Source organism: Salmo trutta, chromosome 17 (genome assembly GCF_901001165.1).
Source record: "Salmo trutta chromosome 17, fSalTru1.1, whole genome shotgun sequence".
NCBI classification, from domain to species: Eukaryota; Metazoa; Chordata; class Actinopteri; order Salmoniformes; family Salmonidae; genus Salmo; species Salmo trutta.
The window spans coordinates 13,811,938-13,833,148 of NC_042973.1; the positions used below are offsets into that span (position 1 = coordinate 13,811,938).

The following is a 21,211-nucleotide window of genomic DNA, read 5'->3' on the forward strand; positions in this document are numbered from 1 at the left end:
TCCTGTTTCTGACAAAGTAGATCACTATTTTGCATATTTACAAGCCATGCTGTAGGATAGATTATTTGGTTATTGATGGATATGAGTCCCTAATACATTCCTCTATGGCTTGGAATCAGAAACATTGACATTATACTTAGGATGGATGAGCTGGGTAGATGGATGGATGGGCTGGATGGATGATATCAGGAGAGCCTGCTCTTCACACTGTCTCACCAACCATCTCACTCCATTCTAATACTATGTTTCCTTTCCAAAGACCCCTCCCTTTTCTACATGGAGGTCTTGGCCAGGCTCCACTCTTTCGCTGAGATGTACCCTTCACTGATAGGATGACTCTGCAACCACTGTCACGACTGGCTCTTGTGCTGTCCCGACCCCATCCTCATCCCCAAGTGCACCTTCCTCCAGTCTCCAGGAGGAGCGCTAAAGACAACGCTCGTTGGTTTCCAGAAAGGTTGGTACACAGTACTGTAGGATTCGCTTACTTAATGCAAATGAGCCCAGGAGTATAGGATGATCTAAGTTCAGTCTGTATTTCACCTCTCCAATCGTTAAGGTTAGGATTTAGTATGGGTACGCTGTCAGGCATATTCAAATTCTGCTTATTCTTGCTCATTCTTTCTCTGTGTGTGTGTGTGTGTGTGCATGCATTTCTAGGCAAAGGTATTTGATTGTGTAATAATCTCCTTGCCAGAATCGCTGTCAGTCATATTCAAATTCTGCTTATTCCTGCTCATTCTTTCTCTCTGTGTGTGTGCATGCATTCATTTCTTAGGAAAGGTATTTGATTGTGTAATAATCTCCTTGCCAGAATCGCTGTGAGGCATATCCAAATTCTGCTTTTTATTTGTGTGTGTGTCTCTCTCTCTCTGTGTGTCTGTCTGTGTGTGTCTACTTGTTTGTGCTCTACAGCTAAAGTGCTATCAATGAGAGTGATTGACAGTGGTGATCACTGTCTCTCATTGGCTGCTGACGGGACTCTGAGGAGGTGGAGCCTGTTGAGTGGCAGGCAGCTGTACTGTACCCTGGAGGCGGTGTCTAGTAACCCCTCGTCTTCCACCTCACACATCCACGTGTCTGAGTGGGCCCTCGTCTTTACCCACTCTGGAGCCCATGTATGACATGGATGTGAAGGGGTTAATTGTCTTATATCAAATATATTTTTTTAATTATGAATTTTCCTTCAAATGCACCTTTTAAATCATTCTGTTTCTAGCTTTTTTTGATACGTACAGTAGGGACTCCCCAAATTATTATCATCAGCCCTTTAAAGGGTAGTTGGGGTCCTGTGTGGCTCAGTTGGTAGAGCATGGTGTTTGCAACGCCAGGGTTGTGGATTCGATTCCCACGGGGGACCAGTACGGGGGGGGGAAATGTATGAAATGTATGCATTCACTACTGTAAGTCGCTCTGGATAAGAGCATCTACTAAAATGTAAAAAAAATGTAAATGTCTTTAACACTTCTGCTTTACCTGCAGGTGAAGGTATGGCATCTTAACACAGCAGACATACTCTTCTAAGTCAAAGATAACGGAATCTCCATAATTCTTGGAGTATTGAACAGAATGGTCGTCTCCCTCTCAGACGCAGCACATCTTCCCACCCATCCGCCGAGGCCAAGACAGTGCAGACCCGTTTGGAAAACTCTCCTCATAGTTTGACCCTTACAACTACCCTTTCACAGCAAAACATGGCAGAGTACTTATAGCATCCAAGGAGGCCTTTCTCTATCAGGTACAGATTACTGAAACATGTCGAAGTGCATTTATTCCTTGTGTTATTATTTTTCTATTATTTGGAAATGACAGTTCATCATTACATTAAGACATGAAGGTCAGTCAATACGGAACATTTCAAGATCTTTGAAAGGTTCTTCAAGTGCAGTCGCAAAAGCCATCAAGCGCTATGATGAAACTGGCTCTCATGAGGTCCGCCACAGGAAAGGAAGACCCAGAATTACCTCTGCGGCTGAGGATAAGTTCATTAGAGTTACCAGCCTCAGTTTGCAGCCCAAATAAATGCTTCACTACTAAAGGGCACCAATAAGAAGAAGAGACTTGGTTGGGCCAAGAAACACGAGCAATGGACATTAGACCGGTAGAAATCTGTCCTTTTGTCTGATGAATCCAAATTTGAGATTGTAGGGACAGAGTAGGTGAATGGTTTCCACCGTGAAGGATGGAGGAGCAGGTGTGATGGTGCTTTGCTGGTGACACTATCTGATTTATTTAGAATTTTAGGCACACTTATTCTGCAGCGATATGCCATCCCATCTGATTTGCGCTTAGTGGGTGATAAGAGAATTATCTAATAAAGGTAAATGAATCAATAATCCATTATTAATTAGTAACTAAAGGGTTTTAAGCATAAGTCTCATGAGATTGAATAGGATAGGAGAGGAATGGAGGTCTGTGTGTTTAAGTAAACATAAAGAACTGTTAAACTGTGGTTGACCTGACCTAGCTTGAACCCTCCAGGTTTCCCTAATCTCAGAGTACTGAAACTGTCAGCTGGGTAAGAATTTACGGTGTTGAGAGTTCTGGGGAAGAACAATTAACTCTCCTTAGTGTTAGTGTGTAATGTGTGTGCGTAAATGAGGAGCCTGGTATATAATAGATGTTTTGTGTATGAACTGGAGAACATTCTCTGAATAAACCGTACAAACCTTTTGCAGAAAGCTGAGTCCTTGCCTAATTATTAACCCATTGTCTTACAAACCTTGGGAATTAGTCAAGGCGTATTGATTGTTAGTTATTATCATTAGGATAGAACATTCTTTTGACAGTGGGACTATCATTTGTTTATCAACAGGACAATGACCCAACACACCTCCAAGCTGTGTAAGGGCTATTTGACCAAGGAGAGTGATGGAGTGCTGCATCAGATGACCTGGCCTACACAATCACCCAACCACAACCCAATTGAGATGGTTTGGGATGAGTTGGATCACAGAGGGAAGGAAAAGCATCCAACAAGTGCTCAGCATAATTGGGAACTCCTTCAAGACTGTTGGAAAAGCATTCCTCATTGAAGCTGGTTGAGAGAATGCCAAGAGTGTGCAAAGCTGTCATCAAAGCAAAGGGTGGCTACATTGAAGAATCTAAAATATATTTTGATTTGTTTAACACTTTGTTGGTTACTACATGATTCCATATGTGTTATTTCATAGTTTTGATGTCTTCACTATTATGCAAATTCTAGTGTATTCAAGGTTTAAAACGGCTTCTAAAGTTTGTCATTTTCATTCACATTTCCTGTTGCTACAGGATTATTTTCCTGATGTGAGAAACTGTTCAAATTAAGATAGAACATCCGTTTCAAAATAAAGTTTCTTATATTGATCAAATAATCTGAGACATTTCCTGTGGTTGGAAATCATGTATTTAATAGTTAATGCCTTTGCTTTCCGGCTTGCAATGAAAACCCAGCGACGATCAGAATCACAGTTTTAATAACATACAAAAATCAAGGCCACATCTGTGCACAGTGGACCACACAGTGCTTTCTTGAACAACCTTTTGACATGAAAGTACATAGATTCACAGTGCGTACAGACTACTTCTGTTCAAAGCTGTTGCTCATGTACAACTCTAATGGACCAAGAGGAGGGCCCTTTCATTCCTTATTGAAGTCCCAGGAAGCAGGGTACCAAACATTGCTGTCTAGTCTTTCTCTAGTCAAGGAAGGGTGTTTTCCACCATCTTGTTTTGTCCTCTGTTGAACCGTCTTTATGCGAGACACCTGGCAAGATGCCAAAGTAATCATACACAGCTGCAAGAAAAACAAAAACAAAAAGTTGGTACATGATGAAAAAAGAATGGCCACAACAAACATGCCTACAATCACTCATATTTTCTCAAGTCCCTTTTGAAGCACTGTCTTTGTGTTGATTTAGAAATCACAGTCTTTGTGTTGATTTAGAAATCACTGTCTTTCTGTTAATTTAGAAATCACTGTCTTTTTGTTTCTGTCTCTGTGACTTGTGTAGCTTTGTGTTTCGGCTTGTTTTCAACTAAACTGACACAGTACATCTTCAAATGTGATTAAACATGTTATTGGACTGGTAATCTGATTGTGGTTTTGTGGCCTCTTTGCGGCTGAGAATTCTCTACAAATATAAACACAGCAAAAAAAGAAATGTCCTCTCACTGTCAACTGTGTTTATTTTCAGCAAACTTAACATGTGTAAATATTTGTATGAACATAACAAGATTCAACAACTGAGACATAAACTGAACAAGTTCCACAGACATGTGACTAACAGAAATGGAATAATGTGTCCCTGAAAAAAGGGGGGGGGGGTCAAAATAAAAAGTCAGTATCGGGAATGGCCCGAGCCCTCATCCTCCCATCCAACAGGTCCCAGACACTCTTCGCTGGCCATGGCAGAACACTGACATTCCTGTCTTGCAGGAAATCACACACAGAACGAGCAGTATGGCTGGTGGCATTGTCATGCTGGAGGGTCATGTCAGGAGGAGCCTGCAGGAAGGGTACCACGTGAGGGAGGATGATGTCTTCCCTGTAACGCACAGCGTTGAGATTGCCTGCAATGACAACAAGCTCAGTTCGATGATGCTGTGACACACTGTCCCAGACCATGACGGACCCTCCACCTCCAAATCGATCCTGCTCCAAAGTACAGGCCTCGGTGTAACGCTCATTCCTTCGATGATAAACGCGAATCCGACCATCACCCCTGGTGAGACAAAACCGCGAGTTGTCAGTGAAGAGCACTTTTTGCCAGTCCTGTCTGGTCCAGCGACGGTGGGTTTGTGCCCATAGGTGACGTTGTTGCCTTAATTGCCTACCGTCTGTAAGCTGTTACAGACACCTCACAAGTCCTCAACTGGCAGCTTCATTAAATAGTACCTGCAAAACACCAGTCTCAATGTCAACAGTGAAGAGGCGACTCCAGGATGCTGGCATTCTAGTGGGGGGAGGACTTGTGAGGCGTCTGTTTCTCAAACTAGACACTCTAATGTACTTGTGCTCTTGCTCAGTTGTGCACCGGGGCCTCCCACTCCTCTTTCTATTCTGGTAAGAGCCAGTTTGCGCTGTTCTGTGAAGGGAGTAGTACTCAGCACTGTACAAGATCTTAAGTTTCTTGGCAATTTCTTGCATTGAATAGACTGATGAGTTTCAGAAGGAAGTTCTTTGTTTCTGGCCATTTTGAGCCTGTAATTGAACCCATAAATGCTGATGCTCCAGATACTCAACTAGTCTAAAGAAGGCCAGTTTTATTGCTTCTTTAATCAGAACAGTTTTCAGCTGTGCGAACATAATTGCAAAAGGGTATTCCAATGATCAATTAGCCTTTTAAAATGCTAAACTTGGATTAGCTAACACAACGTGCCATTGAAACACAGGAATGATGGTTGCTGATAATGGGCCTCTGTACGCCTATGTAGATATTCCATAAAAAAACAGCCGTTTCCAGCTACAATGTCTACACTGTATTTCTGATTAATTTGATGTTATTTTTATGGACAAAAAAATTTGCTTTTCTTTCAAAAACAAGAAAATGTCGAAGTGACCCCAAACTTTTGAACGCTAGTGTATATACATTGTATATTTGTTCATGCCATCTTCTTACTGGTTCTTCATACATTTGATTCCTAATGATTTGAAATAGATTTTTATTGCCAGGTAGATTTCCAGAGCAAGTAACAAATGTACTTCAATTGTAACTGCTGAACTGCACTACATTGGAAAGGGGTTTGTACTGAGCCATGTCTTACCTCTAGGCAGAGCAGAGCCACAGTAATCCCCCCCACTAGGAAGAGGTTCTGCTTCCCCCACCACACAACCTTATCCAGGCAGCCGTTGGTGTACACACTCCTCCCTGCTGAACTCGGCTCCATACTCTGGACCTCATAGCCACACATGGTGTTGAAAACTGTCTGGAGGAATACAGTGGATATAACATTAGTAAGCATGAGTTTTGGGACAGACACTGAAGTCCAGGAATGGCCAACGCTCCTCCTGGAGAGCTACTGGGTGTACAGGCTTTTGTTGCGGCACTGCTCTAAAACACCTGAATCTTCTGACACCAGGCAAACTGGTTGACTATAGTGAATAAACTTGATTTAAAAATGTTTTCCTGTGGTTTAGATTGAGTTGCTTCACTGCAGTTGCGTCATTCTATTCTAGGATAGCAGGTTGTGTTTCATTGCTCTTGCATGGATTCTGCCAACACAGGAAGTATTTCAGTCCAGTCAGCAGCCTGCTGTCCATTGTTCTGTCGGTATGCAGTGCATAGTGTTGTGGTCTACTTCTTCTCATTTCATAATCATAGCAAAGGTTGTTCCCAGAGGTCATTTATATACTGTAGTGCTTTAATAAAACTGAGTAGAGGAAATATATTATGAATTATGAATGTGTTGTTTTGAGGTTATTTGTTTGTCTGACCTCATTGTGCAGTCGTAGGCAGCAGGAGAAAGGCACCCCACAGGCTTCCAGACTGGGGTTTTCCGCAGAGCACTGGAAGTAGACGTTATCGGACCAGTCCTCATAGGTGTGAACACCACAGCACTGGAACTGCAATCAGAACCGACAAGTGCATTAGTATCAATAAACCCCTGTACAGCAAAGTGAACAGTGCTGTACTTAAATAGATAATATATGAACATTATTTTCATTTATCAGATTATTTTATCCAAAGACACCAATACACAAATACTCAGTATATGTGATCTATAAAGAAATAAGACCCTCAATTCTAGTAATTCTATTTTAGGACCGGCACCATGCTTCATCCAACTGGACCATCGGAACCACGTTGACTGTGATTATCACTGTAATTCACCTTTTTCTGAACAAAGTCAATAACATTTTCCAAGTCCAAATCCTCCCGATAGCTAACAATTGCCTTTCTCATTAACTTCTCCGTCCTCTCCAAAACCTGAAAGAACATCAGAAAGCATCTCATAAGTCAATAGTATCTAATACAACATCATTTGATTATGATGTAAACTTGTATTCTAAATGTTGGCATGCTGAGATTTGCATCCTGCTTGGCTATAAAGGGGATGGAATTCTCAGCATAAAACTGACTTCCTGGGTTCTCACATTACCTTGTCAGTGAACAGGAATCCAAGCACTGCAGCTGTAATCTGTAGGAGAAGGATTACCACCAATATCCCTGAAAACTGGCAACAGAAGGGACATTTCAACCTTGTAGTAGGCCAGGACAGTTGCATTAATTTCTCTCTGTAATCATTATAATGATAAACAATGTTTAGATAATTACATGTCTACTATTCACCACCATCTATCTATGGCTTTCCAATGTACTTAAATCAATATGTTATGTGTGGCTAGCTCATCACAGTGATATTGTAAACTATTGTCTCAATCAAGGAGCGACTCACTGTCTTCAGTAGGCAGGTTCCATTGCGCAATGCACCGAAGCACCCAAAGAAGGTGATCATAAACATTAGGGAGCCAATGACGATCAGCAAGAGAGCTGGGTCAGTCATCAAAGTGTCCACAACATCTGTGGAAACACACACACACACACACACACACACACACACACACACACACACACACACACACAGTCTCATCAGTGGCATGTATCGCACTAAATAGGCTATATGTGTCAGTTGAGTCTAGACAAGCACTTGCCATTGAAAATGTGTGTTTATGACATTTAGACTGACCTTTCTCTTTGGAAACTTTGGCATAGATTCCTACTGCTATAAGAACAGCACTTGCTACCTGGAGAAAGGAATGTTGAACTAATTGTAATATAGCATGCAGTCGGATTTACAAACTTGTCATTTGTATTTCATAGTAGCCTTTCACTTTGAATATTCTGTGTAGGCAGGTTGTCATTAACTACAAGGAACAATCAATCACTGAACTTTAAAGTAAACACAGCAGGCTTTTTGTGATATTGTGACTGTTAACATCCACTTCTATCGGCAGTCTTATTTTTCTGATGAGAAAATAGATTAGCAGAGCATCCTTTGACAATATTAAAAGGAAAATATATACGGGCTACACAAGGCATGTCTCTGCTAATGATATAGTTTTTGTCAACTTACCCAAAAAATGTAACAGCAGACGAATAAAGTGTATTTAATGGTTATGTATTTTTTAATTCCTTTCACCATTCTCCTTGTGTATTATGTGAGTTGAGAAGTCGGGTGTGGTAGTTTGAAATCGCCAGACTACAGCAAAGAGTTGTCTTCCCCTTTCCCCTCTCCTGTTTATACTCTCAAGATGTGTCTCAGCTTGTCTAGGGACTGGTTGCAACACTACAAGACGCATTCTTTACACCTGAGAGAGAACTTTGTCTACCTGATATCGACCCCAAATACATTCCTCATTATTTATAATTGCCAAGTTCACTTAAAACTGGAATCTTTTAATTGAAACAATAAGAAAGTGGTCACAACGCCTGTGTTTTGGTAAAAAGCTGTAACCACTCTCAAATTCAAAGAGAGACCTATGTATGCAGGACTCACCATCCATGATATCAAAAGTATAGTTTTAACCATGTTTTAAGGCTATAAGGTGTTTTGTTTAAATGTATTTTGTTTACCAACATTGGAGTATAACAAGCTTATATGTAGGGTTCTGATGGAGTATAACAGTTGAACTAAGCTCATTAGGCATTTATAATACACTTCAAGAATCAATGCATTCATTTATAATACAAAAATGCATGTATCAACTAAGGAACAGGTGTCAACTCATGCCATGGAGGGCCAGTGTCTGTGGGTTTTCGCTCCAGCCTTGAACTCCCCTCACCTGGTTGTCTCGGTCTTAATTGAAAGGAAAAACCAAAAACCGCAGACACTGAGCCCTCAGTGGATTGAGTTTGACTCCCCTGAACTAAGGATTCTAGCTTTAAAGTTGAAGTTGCCCCATGGCACATATGCAGGATCAGCTTACCTTTCCAAAGGGCTAAACTTCAACATTAGTGTAAAAACGCAAAACTGACCTGAGGTCATTGTCTAGGCCAGGGCAACTTCATTCCAGTCCTGGCGGGCCAGTCAGCGGAGGGCTCACAATGAATGCATACACTGACACCTGCTGGGTAACATAATACATTCCACACAGCAACAAATATTATTCCCGTTGGAAATAGAGACAAATTATAGGCACATACCCATATAATTACAGGTTGTTGATCTGCTGAAATGAATACAGCGTAGTGGATACACCTGTTGGAATTGGCACTGTACAACTTCAGATAATTATAACCTGCAGCCTATTCCTTCTGGGTTCCTTCTAGCCAGACGTGATCCTTGACGATTCCCTCTCCACAGCAAAATGACGCACCCAGGGACTCTCCAGCAAAGCGGATTGAGGAGCCGAAACATGTCAGGTCAGCGGATTTGAACTGCACGGGACTCAGATCTCCACAGGGATTTTTTTAAATGATATTATTTACATGTTTATTATTATAATTTACCCTTAAGAAACTCCGAAACGTGTAATCCTTCATCATGGGAATCTCAGAACTACTTGACAAACTTCGAGATCGCGCAGATACATTTCTAAATGAGAAAAACATAGTGACAGATTTCCTTGGGAAACTGGAAGAGAAAACGGGGATCAAGAAAAAATGTTTTGCCGTAGGTATGTCATTTCTGTGTAGCCTATTATGATGACAAATGTTATGTGCATGAAAAGATGATAGCTGGATACCTAAATCGAAATATGTCTAATTATGTCTATGATGGCAACCTGTGAAGGCTATAATGTATTGTAAACCCATGTTCGTTGAATGCACAACACGTGTCGGTTAATCCTGGCTGTGAACACGAACTACAGCCAGCCAAATGGTAGACCTATACGTAAATTAGGCTGTCGCACACAGTTTGGTATTGACCAATTTACACACTCTCATCAGGGGAAACTCTATCAATGTAACTTGAAATAAATCGAACTACTTAATAATATGTTTTTATGTTTAGGTATAGCAATATTTTAATGGTGCATTATTATAATATAAAATGCTACTGCTATTACTATGTAAACAAAGACACCGCAACTTCATTCAGAGATTTTCACTGTCAGAAATCCAACCACAGTGCCAATACCATGCCATGTCATTTATGGGCTCCCGAGTGGTGCAGCGTTCTAAGGCACTGCATCTCAGTGCTAGAGGCGTCACTACAGACCCTGGTTCAATTCCAGGCTGTATCATAACCGGCCGTGATTGGGAGTCCCATAGAGCTTTGCACAATTGGCCCAGCCTCGTCTGGGTTAGGGTTTGGCCAGGGTAGCCCGTCATTGTAAATAAGAATTTATTCTTAACTGACTTGCCTAGTTAAATAAAAAATGTCTTTGTTGTTATGTCTATTGCGTCATTGTCAGCCCCCAGAGGACTTAGGCAAGGCATGGGACAGCTGTATTCATGCCAGTGGGTGGTACTGATCACTGGAGTCTGGAGGAGAGAAGGAGCTATAGGAGGATGGGGTCATTGTAATGGCTGGAATGGAAGTCATGGAACGGAGTATGATGTGGTTTTCACATCTTTGATGTGTTTGATTCCGTTCCATTAATACCATTCCAGCCATTGAGCCCGTTCTCCTATAGCTCCTCCCACCAGCCTCCACCGATACTGGTATTAGCCCTGGACAGCGCCACCATACTCAGAGCATTTCCTATTATTCTGTACATCAATCCATTGAGTATGATATGTTACGTTTGGTTTTTAGAAATTTTAACAAATGTATTAAAAATAAAAAAACTAAAGTATTTTCAGGTCACTCCAGAGATCTTCAATCAGGTTCAAGCCCGGACTCTGGCTGGGCCACTCAAGGACATTCATAGACTTGTCCCGAAGCCACTCTTGCTTTGTCTTGGCTGTGTGCTTAGGGTCATTGTCCCGTTGGGAGGTGAACCTTCACCCCAGTCTGAGGTCATGAGCACTCTGGAGCAGGTTTTCATCAAGGATCTCTCTGTACTTTGCTTTGTTCATCTTTCCCTCGATCCTGACTAGTCTCCCTATCCCCCACTAAAAAACATCTCCACAGCGTGATGCTGCCACCACCATGCTTCACTGTAGGGATAGTATGGGCCATGTGATGAGCGGTGCCTGGTTTCCTCCAGACATGACGCTTGGGATTCAGGCCAAAGAGTTCAGTCTTGGTTTCATCAGACCAGAGGATCTTGTTTCTCATGGTCTGAGAGTCCTTTAGGTGCCTTTTGGCAAACTCCAAGCGTGCTTTCATGAGCCTTTTACTGAGGAGTGGCTTCTGTCTGGCCACTCTACCATAAAGGCCTGATTGGTGGAGTGCTGCAGAGATGGTTATCCTTCTGGAAGGTTCTCCTATCTCCACAGAGGAACTATGGAGCTCTGTCAGAGTGACCATTGGGTTCTTGGTCACCTCCCTGACCAAGGCCCTTCTACCCCGATTGCTCAGTTTGGCCAAACGAACAACACTAGGAGGTGTCATGGTGGTTCCAAACTTCTTCCATTTAAGAATGATGGAGGACACTTTTGTTTTTGGGGACCTTCAATGCTGCAGAAATGGTTTTGGTACCCTTCCCCAGATCTGTGCCTCGACACAATCCTGTCTCAAAGCTTTACAGACAATTCCTTCAACCTCATGGCTTGGTCTCTCTCTCTCTCTCTCTTGCTCTTCCATAGTTATGCATTTTGCATGGCATTCTACAGTTCTGTAAATCATTTACCATAAGTCAATAACAGCGTTTGAGACTCTTTTCATAATTTCTGTAAGACTACTTATATTCTCATGAAGTAGCAGTGCAATGCTTGATTAAGATATTTGTGCAGTATAAAGTTTGACCTCTTGGTGTGTCTTTTCTGTTATCGACAGGTGCAGTGTCTCTGACAGGACTGTATTTGGTATACGGCTATGGCGCCTCCCTCCTCTGTAACATGATTGGTTTTGTGTATCCTGCATATTACTCGTAAGTACAGTAGCAAACTAGGTTTAAAGTTACATGCATTTAGCATTAACTTAAAACTGTATATCTTTATGTACTGTATATCTACTTCTAATGTACACTACAGGAACTACCTAGAATGATTATAAAGGAACATGTTCAATTGCTTTCATGAGCTTTTTCTCTCAATGCCCTGAGTTTAAGACAAGGGTTTAGCAATCTTGGAATTAAGAACATTTCCAATAAATGTATTTTCAAGAATCTAATTTCTTCTTAACTTTTAGCTTAAGGGGAAACATGAGAAATGACGTAAGAAAATTTCCAATAACCTTTTGGAGGAATAACAACTTTACTTAACTTTGTACTTAAGTCTATAGTTAAGGAAAACATACCAGTTAAGAAGACATTTCTTCTTAAGAAGGTTTTGTGAATCTGGGCCCAGGACAGTATAAGGGCCTGATAGTATTATTTATTAGCCAGACCGTGTATGTATTGCCATTTTATGTTATGTAGTACCTTGCCTCAAGTAGGCTTATGTAATGCTGGTTACTTTTTCCACTCTTCTATGTAGAATCAAAGCCCTCGAGGGTAAAAACAAAGATGATGACACAAAATGGCTGACCTATTGGGTGGTCTACGGAATCTTCAGTGTGGGGGAATTCTTCTCCGACATCTTCCTTTATTGGTTTCCTTTCTACTATGCTTTCAAGGTAAGGAGAGCATTAGATGTGTATCACACAGAAAGACACTATCTGTGTGCTGTATGTTCTAAGCAAAAACTGATTCAACTCACTCATTGTGACCAACCTCTGACCTTAGAATTACACTCTAATTCAAAATCACTATAGGCTACGGAATATGGTATATAACACATTAATAAACAAATAACAAGCCATTATAAGCTAGCTATACATACAATTCATACATTCCTGTCAATAAATTCTGGCTATGCTGTGAAATACCTGTCGTCAAACACATGTATTTATGGTTTATTATGCTCATGGAGGAGTCATGCTTTGCTTATGTCGTTCCTTTAGTATGTGCTGCCCTTCAACGTGTCACACTGTTCCTGTTTTTTCCCTCCCTCTTTCCCAGTGCTTGTTCTTGTTGTGGTGCATGGCCCCCGTTACATGGAACGGCTCTCAGATCCTGTACAACCGGGTGGTGCGACCCTTCTTCCTCAAGCACGAGGCCACTGTGGACAGCATGGTCAATGACCTCAGCGGGAAAGCCATGAACGCAGCCGAGTCCGTCACCAGAGAAGGTACAGAGAAACTGCAAGCTCCGAGCCCCATTGCATTTAATGTAAATCTCAAAGTGATAGTTCACTCTGTTGAAGTATTAGCTTATTTTCAACTTCCCTAGGGCAAGGGTGTCAAACTAATTTAGTACTTTGTTGAAGCACCTTATGCAGTGATTACAGCTTTGAGTCTTCTTGGGTATGACGCTACAAGCTTGGCACACCTGTATTTGGGGAGTGTCTCCCATTCTTCTGAGAGTCTTTAGGTGCCTTTTGGCAAACTCCAAGCGGGCTGTCATGTGCCTTTTACTGAGGAGTGGCTTCCGTCTGGCCATAAAGGCCTGATTGGTGGAGTTCTGCAGAGATGGTTGTCCTTCTGGAAGGTTCTCCCATCTCCACAGATAAACTCTGGAGCTCTGTCAGAGTGACTATCGGGTTCTTGGTCACCTCGCTGACCAAGGCCCTTCTCTCTCGATTGCTCAGTTTGGCTGGGCGGCCAGCTCTAGGAAGAGTCTTGGTGGTTCCAAACTTCTTCCATTTAAGAATGATGGAGGCCATTGAATCGTACTACACCGGGTCCAACACCCGTCGGATGCGGCAGGGTTGCAAACTATTGCAGACTACGAAGGGAAGCACAGCGCGAGCTGCCAAGTGACACGAGCCTACCAGACGAGCTAAATTACTTCTATGCTCGCTTCGAGACAAGCAACACTGAAGCATGCATGAGACCATCAGCTGTTCGGGACGACTGTGTTATCACGCTCTCCGTAGCCGATGTGAGTAAAACCTTTAAACAGGTCAACATTCACAAGGCCGCAGGGCCAGACGGATTACCAGGACGTGTACTCCGAGCATGCGCTGACCAACTGGCAAGTGTCTTTACTGACATATTCAACCTGTCCCTGACTGAGTCTGTAATACCAACATGTTTCAAGCAGACCACCATAGTCCCTGAGCCCAAGAACACTAAGGTAGCCTGCCTAAATCACTACTGACCCGTAGCACTCACATCTGCCACGCTGATCCTCAACACGGGGGCCCTTCAGCGGTGCGTGCTCAGCCCCCTCCTGTAGTCCCTGTTCACTCATGACTGCATGGCCAGGCATGGCTCCAACACCATCATTAAGTTTGCCGATGACACAACAGTGGTAGGCCTGATCACCGACAACGATGAGACAGCCTATAGGGAGGAGGTCAAAGACCTGGCAGTGTGGTGCCAGGATAACAACCTCTCCCTCAACATGATCAAGACAAAAGAGATGATTGTGGACTACAGGAAAAGGAGGACAGAGCACACCCCCATTCTCATCGACTGGGCTGTAGTAGAGCAGGTTGAGAGCTTCAAGTTCTTTGGTGTCCACATCACCAACAAACTATCATGGTCCAAACACACCAAGACAGTCGTGAAGAGGGCACGACAAAGCCTATTCCCCCTCAGGCGACAGAAAAGATTTGGCATAGGTCCTCAGATCCTCAAAAAGTTCTACAGCTACACCATCAAGAGCATCCTGACTGGTTGCATCACGGCCTGGTATGGCAACTGCTTGGCCTCTGACCGCAAGTCACAACAGAGTGTAGTGCGTACAGCCCAGTACATCACCGGGGCCAAGCGTCCTGCCATCCAGGACCTCTGTACCAGGCGGTGTCAGAGGAAGGTCCTAAAAATTGTCAAAGACTCCAGCCACCAAAGTCATAGACTGTTCTCGCTGCTACCGCACAGCAAGCGGTACCGGAGCGCCAAGTCTAGGTCGAAAAGGCTTCTTAACAGCTTCTACCCCCAAGCCATAAGACTCCTGAACAGGTAATCAAATGGCAACCCAGACTATTTGCATTGCCCCCCCATTACGCTGATGCTGCTCGCTGGTTATTATCTATGCAGTCACTTTAACTCCACCTACATGTACATATTACCTCAATTACCTCGACTAACCGGTGCCCCCGCACATTGACTCTGTACCAGTAGCCCCTGTATATAGTCTCGCTACTGTTATTTTACTGCTGATCTTCAATTATTTTTATTTTTTACTCAAAACTTTTTTTTCTTAAAACTGCATTGTTGGTTAAGGGCTTGTAAGTAAGCATTTCACTGTAAGGTCTACTACACCTGTTGTATTCAGCGCATGTGACAAATTAAATGAAATGTGATTTGATTTGACTGTGTCCTTGGGGACCTTCAATGCTGTAGCAATGTTTTGGTACCCTTCCTCAGATCTGTTACGCGACACAATCCTGTCTCTACGGACAATTCCTTCGACCTCATGGCTTGGTTTTTGCTCTGACATGCACTGTCAACTGTAGGGCCTTATATAGACAGGTGTATGCCTTTCCAAATCATGTCCAATCAATTGAATTTACCACAGGGGGACTCCAATCAAGTTGTAGAAACATCTCAAGGATGATCAATGGAAACAGGATGCACCTGACCTCAATTTCGAGTCTCATAGCAAAGGGTCTGAATACTTGTGAAAATAACGTATTTCTGTTTTTCATTTATTATAAATTCGCAAAAACTTCTAAAAGCATATTTTCACTTTGTCATTATGGGGTATTGTGTGTAGATTGCTGAGGAATTAAAAATAATGTAATCCATTTTATAGAATAAGGTTGTAACGTAACAAAATGTGGAAAAAGTCAAGGGGTCTGAATACCTTCCGAAGGCACTGTACATTGAGTTCCTACCCCCACCAAAAATACATTTTCAAATTCAGTGGCGGCCGGTTTAAGACGAGGGAGGATGATTCTCTTTTTTAATGAGCATGGCCTAATTTCTATTACAGCATGTTGGATGACTGTCATTTATATTCTATCCACCCAGTTCAATGAAACATCAATAGGTTTAGGCTACTACATGATACCCAAATGTTCCCCGTACCCATCATGAGGGTGCTACAACCTAGTCTAGGAATTAAAGTTTACAAAGTAGGTGCACAGGTCGAGAGAATATTGAGTAATCAAGATGTCAGACAGTGACACATTCAATACCGCCTTGCACACTCTTCCTGCATCTAGCTGAACTAGGGTATAATCATTAGTCCAACAGTTGCAAATGAGAGTTTCTATTGGACAAATTCAGGTATGTTTATCCCCATTTCGTTCCGTTTCGTCCCGCTTAAGAAACGTTTTTCAACAGAATCTCCGGAATGAATACACCCTTGATCACACGCAAAAAGTTAACTTTCATAGCAGCCACATAAAAACAGCATGATCACTTTGCTCGTTGAATATACAATTCCTTCTCCAACTGTCTACGTGCTCTCCTCCTCTCACATTTTCCCTTTGCTTGTGGACTTCAGTGCACAACACATCAGCTGTCCATGACCAGGCGAAAAAAACTCTAACCCCTACATAGTTGTCACTTCATTGTCAACTAGAACTACTAGAACTAACGCGTTAGTAAACCCGCTACAATCATGCAATACAGTGTACAGTCAGAAAACAGTTTAGCAGTTACACCGGCGGGCCCCAAAGACAATAAATGAATAAAACCAAACGCTTAGCTTGACTTGGAAGAGTTCCAGTGTTGGATAGCCATAGCCAGCTAGCTAACATAGCATCCCTCTCTGTTTGAGCCAGGTGTTTGAATAGACTAAACTAGCTAGCTGCATTTGCTAGCTAAGTGAAAGTGAAAAAACATAAAACCAAATATACTGTAGCTAGCGCTCTCTCTCTGCTGCCTCTCCTTAATTTAGGATTACATTAATTTGTTCAAAACTGTTCAACTGTTGTCTTTCTATCTCTTTGAGGCAACTACACACCATATTTTATGCACTGCAGTGCTAGTTAGATGTAGTTTATGCTTTCAGTGCTATATTAATTCTCTGATGCATTGATTGGTTGGAAAATATGCCAGTTCATGCTGCAAGAGCTCTGATAGGTTGAAGGAAGTCCTCCGGAAGTTTTTTACTGTGTAAGTCTATGGAAGTGTGTGAAAACCATGAACCTCCTAGGTTTTTGTATTGAAGTCAATGTTCCCAGAGGAGGACAGAAGCTAGCTGTCCTCCGGCTACACCGTGGTGCTACCCTACAGAGTGCTGCTAAGGCTTCTGTAGACCTTCATGGCAAAACAGTGTGTTTTAATAAATTATTTGGTGACGTGAATATATTTAGTATAGTTTTATCTAAAAAGGATAACTTTTTGAATGTTTCACTATTTTTCTTTTCTTCTGAAATTCACTGAGGAGGATGGTCCTCACCCTTCCTCCTCTGAGGAGCCTCCATTGTTTCAATTATGCATGTTTGGAGAATGTAGCAATGCTAATGAAAACGTATTGTATCGGTTAGCGGTGCATTTAAAAGGATACCCAACATATTGCACCAGATTCAGCTACATAGCTATTTTCTCTATGCAGTCCCTAAATGACTTGGTATTTCACAGTATAAATCCTATTAGAGACCTGCGTGTAAACAATGAGGATAGAATCAATGTGCTGTAGACTACTGAATGAGGTCACACCAGTGGTGGATTTCATAAACTGCCAAATGGTCTAGCAGGTATTAACATTGTCGGCTGAGGTCATAGACAGCTTACGACAGGTAGATGAAAGGATGGCAGGAACCAGGTCAGCTGATATAAATAGATCTAGAGGTAACCTGTTGAAAGAGGTAACCTGTTGAAAGAATGCATACTTGCTGTAAGAGTAATGCAAAGTATACGGAACAATCTAATTAGCCTAAATATTGAGATCCGTTTAATTTTCAGTAAAAACAGAGCTATTATGTTGTGTGTGCATGCGTGTGCATGCGTGTGCATGTGTGTGTGTGTGTTTCAGCCTTAATTATTTGTATACAATTTTTCCAATTACTTTTGCAATATCATGTGCATAGATTGCTTGTTTCTGAAGGAACCTTCATGTCTCTTTGTTTGCATGTCTCTTTCTCTCTTTCCTGTCTGGCCTCAGTCCTTCAAACACTGGTAAAAAACAAGACTATACAACAAGCATCAGAGACCAAAGGCTTACCCAGCACATCAGATTCACCTGTATGTAAAACAAACTGTTTATTTTTAAAACTCCTTATTACTTTATTTCCTTGGTCCCTAGTTACTCCCTAACAACCCTCCAGCTCAGCTAACATAGTCCCATTATTAGTTAACTTGCACGTTAGCTGTGCCTGCGAGTTGTTTGCCTTAGATCATGAAAATGGCTTACCAAGAAAAACTTCCAAAAGGAAAAATTTGTGGCAGAAAGGAGTTGGAGCACTCAACAAGAGATTAATTTATTATTAGCTCACTTTACTCCATTGTTCAGAATGAGCATACAGATGACTGATCTCATCTTGAACAAGGGTTCCCTTTCTCGGCTCATGACACTCCCATTGCTAATATGAATTGATAAACTTATGTACATATTATGTAAATTGAAAAATCGTCCCGATATCTCCACTCCAAGTCTCTTCAATGAGAATAGGCCCTTAGTCCTTTAGGAAGTTTTTCTTGGCAAGCCCCCTTTTCATGATTTTTGTCATTTTGTTGTAACCTTATGCAAACCACTCCTTCATTCTAGCCGCTTGTCAGTCCCTTAATGAACATAGCCATAGAAAATCAACAATTGTATATCTCATTTTTTTGCTATTATTTGTAAAAAACAGAAGATGAAAACACTCCGTGGGATTGAAAGTCAAAACACTATTGAAAGTGCTTGTCATTGTATGGTGCAAGTGTCAAGCCTCTCAGTCACATGGTGGACCACTATTTTCTCCCCTTCGGCTGGTAAATGTTGTTGGTGTGTCCTGAGCGATTCCTCTGTAGAGTCATGCTGAAGTTAATGGGGGTGCTAACAAACCAATCCCTCTCTGTGGACAATCGGTACTGATAACGCTGCCATGAGTAGCAAAGTTATTTTTCTCTTTCTGCAAGCCTTGAATGTGGGTCTATTGTACATTCAGTTTGTGAGTGCCTTGTTGAAGGAAATGTAGTAACAAGTGCAGCCTCAACACAAGTGCAGCCTCAGCTTTCAAATATGGTTCGTCAAAGACTTTATCACAGCAACCACATGGTGAGGTCTGGATTTGAAGGCTGTTTTCTGAAGAAAGAATACAAGGATATAAATCAGCAAATCCCGCTTGTGAGAAGAACACATGCCGGGACTAAAGCTTCTCCCAGGCTTCCCTCCTCAGGGTCAGCCATTACCTGAGCTGTGAAAAGAGGTGGTCGACTATCGGCCAATTAGCCTATATTTCCAGGATGCTAAACGTATGCTTCCCACTGCTTTGTTTCCCTTTCATACTGTAACATGGTTGTGAAGCTCTTTTGAAAGTAATTCCTCCTCATTATCTTGTCTGGTCCTATTCCATGTCTGTTCATAAGATGATTCATGAGTTGACCTACACTGAACCCAAAGTAGACTAATGGTAAGTGACACGCAGTGATACTGTGTGTACACAGGATTACTCGCTGTATTCACCTGGTCAACCACAAGGGCAGTGGCTGGATCTGGTGGCATAGATAGATTACTAAATGCATTAAGCAAAATACCTAACTTCTTAAAAGCATCGTTCAAATCCAAAAGTTTGTCAGATGTTTTCAGACTTCCAAAGTTGTCTTATGTCGATGTGAGTTTATGTCCCATGACATCATTGCGTAGACCCAGCTATGCCTCAATCGCAAATGAATAATAGAGATATAGACATGGGGTACTTTCGACATAAGACTTCCTTTGGGATTTGAAAGTATTTTTCAAAATTAGATTTTGTGAACTATGAGCAACTTTGAGTGAACAATGAGCAACTTTGAGTGAACTATGAGCAACTTTGAGAGAACAATGAGCAACTTTGAGTGAACTATGAGCAAGTGTCTTTCATTATATTTACAGATTCACAGGTAGAGGCATCGTCCCAGTGATGGTACTGAAAACAGCAAACCAAACCATGCCAGATTCACCGGAAGGACTTTGGTTTCCATGTTGACTTGCAAACTGCTGAACCACTTATACTTGATGTCCTATGGTGGGAAAACGATGAAAGAAATCTGACAGAGATGGGATACCATTACACAGACAGATAACGGGACAGGAAAAAAACATAGCCAAGTTAAAATACTGCCGCTTCATATCGACCAAAACCATTGCAGCTGAAAATCACTTCACAGCCGCGTGGCCGTGTGTCTGGTCAGTTGAATGCTATGCAATGTCTGATATTTTGACCTTCTCATCACCTGATTAGAGTAACTGAAATTGTCTGATATGTCTTTGCTTTACAATCAATGTCCTTGTCTTCCGATAAGGGAGTGTGTGGGCTCAATGCTTCAACAATAGCCCAGAGTGTTCTAGTCTTAGACTTCTTTGTTTTTGTTTTCACATACTTCATTGTGCTGAATGAAATATTTATTCATCGTTGTCTTTTGTTTCTTTTTTTTAATTGAACATGTTTTGTTCTCTTTTTGTCTTGTAAAATTGTATTATAGTCAGATCTAGGCTGTATTAAAATGAAATTGCCGCATACCTCTACTGTAAGTTAGATTTTAATGCAGTGAGATCATTTCCCAATGGTAAATACTGCTACTATGTATTTAACCAAAAATTTAAATGGAATGAGAAACGGAGTAAGTGCTACTTATTGTAGTTGTGAGTTAGAAATGCAATAAGATATTTCAATAACATTCCATTATTATTATTATTTTTATTATAAATGTACATATGTTGTACTCTCAAAAGCACATAAAGTTGTACCAATTGTGTATTAATAAAAGTGTCCTCTTATTCAGTGTGTTTTTTACTGTACATGTTGCTTGTCAAGATGATCACAGATTCTTTGGCATGGAGCAACGGAGACAAAGCATTTTAGAGGAGAGTGCCCTCTATTGGTCGTCATCATCGTTGTCTCAACAGCAATGAAAAACGGCTTCTAAATTTCATGCTGGCAACAAAAACATACAATTTGATGTATTATTCAACAGATATATATATATAAAAAACCATAAGATTAAAAACATAGTGAGGTTAACAAAGAATATAACAAATACGTGCGTAATGATGTGTGTGTCTCACACAAATTACGTCTCAATTTCAGGTCCACGCTCGCGCACAATAATGTTTTTTTTGCATATTAATTTTGTTTAAGTTATGTTGTATGCACAGTTCTAAACGTTTGTAAGACAG

At 41.5% G+C, this 21,211-nt stretch overlaps 2 protein-coding genes across 5 annotated transcripts; one reads left to right on the forward strand and one right to left on the reverse strand.

The window, feature by feature from the left end:
* Positions 1-3,367: 3,367 nt before the first annotated feature.
* On the reverse strand, positions 3,368-8,223 carry zgc:113223 (tetraspanin). The gene is made up of 8 exons (XM_029695747.1): positions 8,056-8,223; positions 7,669-7,726; positions 7,378-7,502; positions 7,081-7,155; positions 6,813-6,908; positions 6,416-6,544; positions 5,746-5,907; positions 3,368-3,775 (listed from the first exon to the last, which is right to left on the reverse strand). The coding sequence occupies exons 1-8, from the start codon at positions 8,122-8,124 to the stop codon at positions 3,620-3,622; spliced, it is 870 nt and encodes a 289-aa protein (XP_029551607.1). The 5' UTR covers positions 8,125-8,223; the 3' UTR covers positions 3,368-3,619.
* A 991-nt stretch (positions 8,224-9,214) lies between these two features.
* On the forward strand, positions 9,215-20,812 carry LOC115151643 (receptor expression-enhancing protein 6). Of its 4 annotated transcripts, none has more exons than XM_029695751.1 (7): positions 9,215-9,344; positions 11,809-11,902; positions 12,450-12,588; positions 12,974-13,142; positions 18,017-18,096; positions 19,423-19,466; positions 19,928-20,812. In XM_029695751.1, exons 1-6 carry the CDS (start codon positions 9,290-9,292, stop codon positions 19,462-19,464), a joined length of 579 nt encoding a protein of 192 aa, XP_029551611.1. In that variant the 5' UTR covers positions 9,215-9,289; the 3' UTR covers positions 19,465-19,466; positions 19,928-20,812. The 4 variants fall into 4 exon arrangements, with proteins under 4 accessions (XP_029551611.1, XP_029551608.1, XP_029551609.1 ...); XM_029695748.1 differs by having other exon boundaries at positions 9,277-9,598; XM_029695749.1 differs by lacking the exon at positions 19,423-19,466 and having other exon boundaries at positions 9,277-9,598.
* The last annotated feature ends 399 nt before the right edge of the window (positions 20,813-21,211 follow it).